This window comes from Podarcis vaucheri (assembly GCF_965113315.1).
Source record: "Podarcis vaucheri genome assembly, chromosome: 12".
NCBI lineage: Eukaryota > Metazoa > Chordata > Lepidosauria > Squamata > Lacertidae > Podarcis > Podarcis vaucheri.
The window spans coordinates 9,174,264-9,182,633 of record NC_138750.1 but is presented as its reverse complement, the minus strand read 5'-3'; the positions used below and the strand labels follow the sequence as shown (position 1 = coordinate 9,182,633).

The window sequence follows — 8,370 nt, the reverse complement described above, 5'->3', positions numbered from 1 at the left end:
AGTCACTGCATTAGAAGATGGCGTCCCAAAGACTCCTGGAGGTAAGTGGAGGTCGCCGTGGCCAGGGGACTTAACTCTAGAACCTAGATCAATGGTATCACCAAGTTTGGCAAAGAGCTATCCAAAGTCAAAGAAAGGGTTGAGCTTTGCTCAAGTTTTTGGAAGGGGAGTAGGAATGCCAAAAAAGAAAATTTAGTCTTCTATATTGCAGTCAATTGAATATTATTTTGAACAGAGGATTCCTTCCGATTTATGTGAATCTGGGAGAGGCTTCATTTCTATTTCTACACACTGGATGTTATCTTTGTACTATAGTTTGGAGAGAAAGGGAAAAACAGAAGAAGAAAAGAGAGGGTGAGCGGCTGGCCCAGTGGAGGGGAAGGGGGTGCTAGATGGAACTGGTTTTTCTGCAGAGCTCTGCTGCTCACCTGTCCACAGAGTCTATCATAGGGGAGGGCTGCTCCCAGGTGCAGGTGAGGGAAAGGCAGGAGGCCTGGCAGAGCTCTGCTCCTGGAGGAAGGACGGATGAGAAACAGTGCCATGGGCTCTGCTGAGACAGGCCAGCTCCCTCAGGCCTTGTCTCCCCCAGCTGGCATCTGGCGGCAGCCATTTCATTTCATCAGGCTGCCTCAGTGGGAGAGATGAGAATAGCATTCTAGACCCAGGGGCCAGAGCTTGTGACTTGTCTTTTCCTCTCCCCTCCTTGCACCCTTTCCTTGTGTGTTGTATTTCTGTTGGTCAGATTGTTTATTACAATAGAAGTCTGCGATTAGGGAGTGTCTTGCATTTGATTTCATAGAAGGCTCTCTTGGAGCCTTTTTGGCTTAAGAGAAGGGTACAAATGCTCTAAAGGAATGAATGGATGAATAAGGTCTCTAAGGAAATGGAGGACAGAGATTTCCAGTTTGTTTCCCAACCTACCTTGCCTGCGCTTTCCTGATCAACACAAAAACATGAATGGGTCTGGTCCATTCTTCACATTCTGACGTTCCTGTTTCTCTTTTCTCTTTTCTTATGGACAGGGAATTGATTTCGATGAGGATCAAATCTCGGAAATCAGTCTGGAAGAAGGGGAGGATCCTTCCTCTAAGGTAATGCTGTGCTAACCCCCCCCCCCATCATCAATTGTGAAATATACTCGGAGTCGAGAGTGGATTTCATGCTCTTTATTCAGCTCATAGTGGTGGGGAGGAGGAATGGAAGTTCCCCTGAAATGTCTGCTTTATATACATTATTTACACAATGGGCCCCACGTGATTGGCTAATTCTGGGATTCTCCTGTAGGCCAATCAGGTTGTGGATTCACTTCCACCTGGAGCTGGATTGGGTGGCTCCTGTGGACCAATCAGACTGCTGCATTATGAATCCTATTGAACTCAGTACATAACAAATTGCTTTCAAAAGCCACCACCCCCGTCCATTTCTATGGTGGTGGTACTAGGGGTCTTTGAAGGATGGGAGGCAATAAAACCTTTTGACACAAGTGCTAATCCTCTCTCCCCTCAGCATCCCAACCACAGGTTCTCCAGATGCGGCTGATGTTCCTCCCGAAGGCTTCAGCAAGGACCAGCTGAAGGCCAGATTTACGGATGTTGTCACCACGATGAAGAGTGGGAAGAAGATGGTCCGAAGGAAGGTGCTCCGAGATCTTTCCAACCTCCTGCAGAAGATCCAGGAATACGTGAGTTACTGAAGCAAAGCATTGCAACCATGCAGGGCTGTCAAGGCCTTCAGACGGCTCCTTCTAGGCCCACCCTGCAAGTTGCCCTAGGGACAATCAAGCATCCCAGCACATACCCAATTTTGAGAACAGAGCTGGGCCATAGCAGAATGAATCCTAGTGAGTAAAACAGCTGATAAAAGAAGTAAAAAGCAAACATCAGGAAAAGAGGGGTGGGAAGTCAAAAAGAAATTGATTTTTTCTGTATAGGATGCTAAATGTTCTGGAATGTTTTGAAAATTTAATAAAAATGTTGTAGGAAAAATGGTGATGGGTTGCTTCTCTTATCAGTCCCTTCTCTGGGTTTCTTCTCAGCCATTGGTAGCGCTTCCTGCATCCTCCCTTGGCCAACTGGTGGCTATTTCCTGTCTGTGCACGTTGGATCCAGACCCGGAGTGCAGGCAGTGGGCAGCAGAAGCCCTCTGCCATCTTCTGCCCATCCTGCGGCACAAAGAAGGTGAGACTGGAAGAATGCAGGTTTTGTTCAGGGTGGGGTGAGCAAGACCCGAACTAACCCTTTGGCTTTCCTTTGCAGAGACGCTGGCACGAATGTCCAGGAACCAAACACTCACCATCAGAGCTCAGAAGGTCCTCAATTCCACCAGAAGTCCGGTTCCTGCATTGTTCATCAATGACTGCTACTCTCTTGCCAGGGTAAGTCGCTGTTACATAAGGCACAGCAGTCTCTCAAGCCACATGTTCTGGGTTCCGGAGAGAAAGCCCAGGTGCTTTCTGCTCCCCAGCCCTGCCCTGTGGGCATCTCTGACCTTCCTCTCTTGCTTCAGGTCTTTGGCGCCTTTCTCCCTGCGGAGCAGCTCTTGGAGGCCATGTGCTTCCTGGTCAGCAACCTGGTTCCTGAGAGCAGCTTCAGCCCCTTGGACATCTCCCACCTGCTGCAAGAGTTCATCGAGCAGTTTAGCGGCAAGGCAGTAGAGGTATGGTGTCTGCAAAGGTAGGAGAGACGAAGAATCTCCATTTTGGTGTAGGGGAGGCAACCACATGCCATTGAGTGGCCAGGACACATGTTTGTTGAGAGGGGCCTGGCAATGTCAGGACAAGAAGCTCAGCCAAGGGTCCTGAGAAACATGGGTTCAAGACTGGGGAATCCTCCTCCTTCTGGGAGCAGACGGGCAAGCTTCCTCTCTTGGCCCACAATGGAGAGGGAAACTGGCTTCCTGGAGCTGCCTGGGTCCAATACTCCCAAGGACCCTGAGTGGTACCTTTGAAGGAAGATGGCTATGGTGGCACAGGTCAAGGGTCCCTCTTTCAATGAGGGATGGAGGGATCTGCCTACAGACAGCCCACTTCCTTGTACTCTCCAAGCAACCCTCTCCTTTTCTCTGACAGGTGGAGGTGCTGCTGGAGGCCTTCTACAAAATCACCCAGGGGCCTACAGGGGAGGACAGAAACATGGCCGTCTTCGCTTTCTCCATCTTGTCACACCACTGCCTGGAGAAAGTGGTTGAATACCTCCTCCAGTTTCCTTTCGGTTATGGAGCCCTCCAGGTTCTACTGGGCTAAGGGGGAGGTTGGCAGGCTGCAGGGCTCACTCAGAAAGCCCTTGCTGCCATTTCCACTCTCTGGGGCAGGGCAGCAAGCAGAAGACTCGAATTTGAGCACTGCTCTTGGTTTTGCAATCACAGAGGCTGCCAGAGAATATGGAAGGAGGTTTTGGCATCGGCCGACCAAGAACAACTGCTCCATCTCATGGCCGAGCAGCTTTACCAAAGCCCCTTGGAGGAATCTGCCACCCAAGTGGTAAGGACGAACCACCTGCTTTCTGGCTTCCTTCTTCCCAGGGTGATAGCGAGGGGTTTCTGTATTCTGCACAAAAGCAGGGAAAGTGACTTGCACCTCTCTCTCTTCCAGGAACATCTCACCAGCCTGTTGCACACCATCCTTAGGATGTAGGAATACAAGGCAGCTGTGTGCTGGAACTTCCCACAGCTGCTGATCGCTCTCCTGGGGATGGTTGTCAACTTCCACTACGACCAGGAATTCCTTGGGTGAGTAGTGTGCTGCAAAGACACCAATGGAGTCCTTTTCCCTTCAAGCTCTGGGCGATTCCAGTCCAGCTTGATTTTCCAAGGGAGGCCGTCTTTCAGGCGGCTGCTAGAGAGTAAGGATGGGGAAGGAATTTGCGTGTGTGACAATGAGCCTCCTGGTAAAACTGGCCTAATCCAAGGGAAGGCAGAATTCCTCTTTGGAGCCCTGAACAAAAGTTCTTCTTCCTTCAAAAGGCTGGGGATACAATGCAACGCTCTGTTGAAGGTCTGACTTGTAAAATTGTGAATGCAGTAGATGCAGGACAGATACCGTACATGCAGTAAATCTGACTTGCAGAGTTAATTGCTGCTTCAAGGTATCAATGGCCACAAGCTTAAATGTCCTTAAAAGAGAGATCTTCTAAAGTAGACAAATTCATGGAAAATTATATCTATCAGTAGCATATATACCTGTACCTTTCTCATCTGTACATATTCTGACAGCTCCTTTGAATCAAAAGGTTTCAATAGGTCTTTGTCTGTCCTTGTGTTCTTGCCATCATATTCAGAGGCAATGCATCTCTGATTAGCAAATATTGGAACTAAGTGATCTGGGAGGAGGTTTAGATCTCTCATGAGCTTCCTTGTTTAGCACTGTTGGAGGCAGAAGGCTAGATTTCATGGCTGGTTGGTTGAATCCAAAGGCAATTCTTGATATATTATGCTATTCTTCCACTTAGCATTCATTCCTTTAAAATGAGAGCTCCTTAGTGGAAGACTGTTCCCTCCAGCTCGCAACCCCAGTGGTGCAACAATGCCATCGTGTGGCCAATTTTAATGAAAGCTGCTGGTGTGAAGATGCTGAAAGTTCATTTGTGTTTGTTTTGCCGGGTCACCTCCAGACCATCAGTATTTTGCAGGAGAGATTCAGTCATGTACCAGGAATGCAGGTGTGCACAATTAAAGTGGATTTATTTTTATTTATTTTTTATTGATATTTATTAAGGTTTCAAAGAAAAGAATTACATGAATTAAAAAAGAAGAAAAATAAAAATAAAAATAAAAATAGAGGAAAAAATACAGAATACAAAAAAGATAAAAAACACTTTAAAAAAAACATCAGTCTTTCCATACCTTACATTCATTTCCTTGTTTCCCTGACCTCCTCACGCCTCCCTTTTTTGTATTCCAATTCAGTTAGTTAACTCAGCAATTTCTTTCCCTCTTTGTTTTTATCTTAGTCCTTTAACATAATATATTATAACTTTAGATTCTCACCTGTTAACAATCCATTTTTACATACACCTTTATAACATTGCTGCTTAAACCACTTAACTTCATTCTGACATCATTCTAACATTCATTAATTTTGCAATATTTCTGTAAATAGTCTTTAAATTTCTTGCAATCTTCTTCCACTGACTCTTCTCCCTGGTCTCGGATTCTGCCAGTCATTTCTGCCAATTCCATATAGTCCATCACCTTCATCTGCCATTCTTCCAGAGTAGGTAGATCTTGTGTCTTCCAATACTTTGCAATAAGTATTCTTGCTGCTGTTGTGGCATACATAAAAAAAGTTCTATCCTTCTTTGGCACCATTTGGCCGACCATGCCCAGGAGAAAGGCCTCTGGTTTCTTCAGAAAGGTATATTTAAATACCCTTTTCATTTCATTATAAATCATCTCCCAGAAAGCCTTAATCCTTGGGCACGTCCACCAAAGGTGAAAAAATGTACCTTCAGTTTCTTTACATTTCCAACATTTGTTATCGGGCAAATGATAGATTTTTGCAAGCTTGACTGGTGTCATGTATCACCTGTATATCATTTTCATAATATTCTCTCTTAAGGCATTACATGCCGTGAATTTCATACCTGTGGTCCATAACTGTTCCCAGTCAGCCATCATTATGTTATGTCCAACATCTTGTGCCCATTTAATCATAGCAGATTTCACCGTTTCATCCTGTGTATTCCATTTCAACAGCAAGTTATACATCTTTGACAAAATCTTAGTTTTGGGTTCAGGCAGTTCTGTTTCTAATTTTGATTTTTCCACCTGGAAGCCAATTTTCTTGTCCAAATTGTATGCCTCCATTATCTGATAATAATGAAGCCAATCTCGCACTTTGTTTTTTAATTTCTCAAAACTCTGCAATTTCAGTCTATCTCCCTCTTGTTCCAAAATTTCCCAATATTCATCTATCTTTTTTGTATTTAACATTTGGCATTTCTGTATTTAACTGTTAAGACTTTCCCCCCAAAATTGGCTGCTGCTTAAGTTGTCTGTTGTTGCTTTAGTTTTCTGTACACCACTTTGCGATAAGTACTTTAGAAAGGGTAATTAAATACCTAAAAAACTTAAAAATAACCACTGCACAAGCAAATCTGGATGGATGGCTCCTTGTTGTATACCCTCCCACTAAGCAGAACAAATGCTTGAAGAAAGGACATGGTTCCAACCTCTGTGTAAACATCGAGCAAGCAAATCAGGATGAATACTCAATACTGTAAACAAGTTGTATGTGAGGAGATTTCACCCCTCCCATACCCATCTCCTGATGGTCTCTGCTGACTCTCCAGAGAGAAGGAGGCGTGTCCTGCCTATCTACTTATTCTGCCCAGCAACATATCTGTGTGTGTGAGAGAGAGTCAGTCAGTCAGTGTATCGGAGAAAGTGAGAGTGTTAGAGATTCTGGAGATAAAATTGCTGCTAAGTGCAGCTGCAGACTCTCAGTGTAGCATTGATTTATGCTTAGAACATTCAGCTCTGTATATAGTTTTGTATCATAGTTGTAGTTACAGAATAAAAGGAAGATATTCTATAGAGCTGCTCTCCGAGTGGTTTATACTCTGCAAGACTCTGCAAAACTCTGCTGCGCAACAACTGTATTATTGAGACAGTGAATCCGGTGCTCTCAGCTCTAAGCTGTGAGTCCACAGCACTGTGACCTGTTCCTGTGAGAAAGGAGGTCTCTGGCAGTGCTTCCCAGCTCGCCTAGCCCAGTCGGGGTTGAGGTGCAAGAGTCCAGTTGGTGCACTGGCTCTAGGGCGATGCTGACATCAGTTATGGGCCCAGTCGTTGTTCCAGTCGTCTGACCTGGCGTTGTTCCAGTCATCCCAGTTGTCCCAGTCGCCAGAGGTTTCTGTTGCTGTTTGCCGGACGGTGGAACGGACGCTGCATGCTGGACTGATTTGCGGTGCCCAGAAGCAGAGCTGTTTTGGAGCAGAGTGTTCAAGCTGCCGCTGTTGCTGTTGCTGCTGCTTGATTTATGGAGGTATGTTGCTGACTGCCAAAGGAAGAAGATAGCATCCCTGTTTGCCTGTTAATTGCGCTCTGAGTGGGAGAGAGAGTGGCTGAAGGAGTCAAGGCTTTATCTGTGTTGCACGAGGGAAGTGTCTTGCTCTAAGTAATAGCAGACATGGCCTGTGCACATTCTGGCCAGATGGCTCTGTCCTTTCCTCTCCTCATGCCTGAAACCTATGCAGTTTGGCAAGTAAAGATGAAAGCGCTTTTACAGAGGGAGAAGCTATTTCACACAATAGAAGATGACCCTCCCGATGAGGATGCAGATGATTGGGCTGAATGGCATGCTGCAGATATTAAAGCCCGAGGGACAATTGTTTTGAGTGTTTCAGACCACTTGTCGGTGAACTTAGAGGGTCAAGAGACTGCACAAGCTGTTTGGCATAAGTTGAGAGATATGCATCTGAGGCAGAATGCTGGTTCCAGTGTGATTTTCTTTAAGAAGTTGTGCAGGCTGCAGTTGGAGAAAGGTGGTGATTTGCCTAGCCATCTGTCTCAATTAAAGCGTCTCAGACAGGACCTTGTTCAGCGAGACCTGGCTATTTCAGAGGCTGTATTTGCAATGCTAATGATCAATAGCCTAGATGAGTCTTATGATGGAGTGGCTGCCCAGATTTCTACAAAGCCTTCTGACCGGCTAACAGAAGATTATGTGTCTAGCGTGCTTCTGAATGAGTGGGATCGCAGACAGGCTGTTAAAGAAAGCCGGGAAAACTGTGCTGTTAAAAATGTGCTTGAAAATGTACCTGAGTCTTCAGCAGGGGAAAGTGAAAGTGAAACTGCTGCTGTTAAAGCTTTGAAATTGAAGCGGTGCTTTTCGTGTGGAGCACAAGGCCATTTAAGTTTCCAGTGCAAGAAGTCTTCAAAGAAGAAGGGACACTTCAGAGGCAGAGGGGGAGGAGGAAGAAATCCCCAAGCACCTGCTACTTCAAAGGCCTTGATCTCTCGCTGTTCCAGTCAATGTGGGTGGAGTTTCTTCATGGTCGACTCTGGCTGTTCAAACCACATGGCCAAAGATAAGAATCTCTTTGTTCAGCTTGAGAAGCAAGAGAAAGAAATTCATCAAGCAGATGGGACAGTTCTCACGAGTGTGGCTCAGGGAACTGTGTTCTTAAAGAGCCTGAATGCAACTATTAAGAATGTCCTGTATGCGCCTGATATTCAGGACAATTTGTTGAGTGTTTCCCAGCTTGATCATCAAGGGTTTAAGGTGGTGTTTGCTAAATCTTGCTGTGAAATTCTTAGAGATGGCAAGCTCATTTTGTATGCAAAATGTGTAAATGGATTGTATCAATTGCCTTTTGTTTCAGGTACAGGCACTGCAGAAGCAACTGAGAAAGAGTGTTGCAATTTATCTGT

General features: G+C 45.5%; 1 protein-coding gene across 4 annotated transcripts; it reads left to right on the top strand.

Annotated features, from left to right (window-relative positions):
* Positions 1-1,603: 1,603 nt before the first annotated feature.
* Positions 1,604-4,166, top strand: LOC309515635 (uncharacterized protein; the record flags this gene model as incomplete). 4 transcript variants are annotated; one of them, XM_082193606.1, is made up of 7 exons in its annotated part: positions 1,604-1,681; positions 2,036-2,177; positions 2,256-2,374; positions 2,506-2,655; positions 3,068-3,156; positions 3,200-3,478; positions 3,590-4,166. In XM_082193606.1, the coding sequence occupies 7 exons, from the start codon at positions 1,604-1,606 to the stop codon at positions 3,672-3,674; spliced, it is 942 nt and encodes a 313-aa protein (XP_082049732.1). In that variant the 3' UTR covers positions 3,675-4,166. The 4 variants fall into 4 exon arrangements, with proteins under 4 accessions (XP_082049732.1, XP_082049735.1, XP_082049733.1 ...); XM_082193609.1 differs by lacking the exon at positions 3,068-3,156 and having other exon boundaries at positions 3,364-3,478; XM_082193607.1 differs by lacking the exon at positions 3,068-3,156 and having other exon boundaries at positions 3,364-4,166.
* Between the last annotated feature and the right edge of the window lie 4,204 nt (positions 4,167-8,370).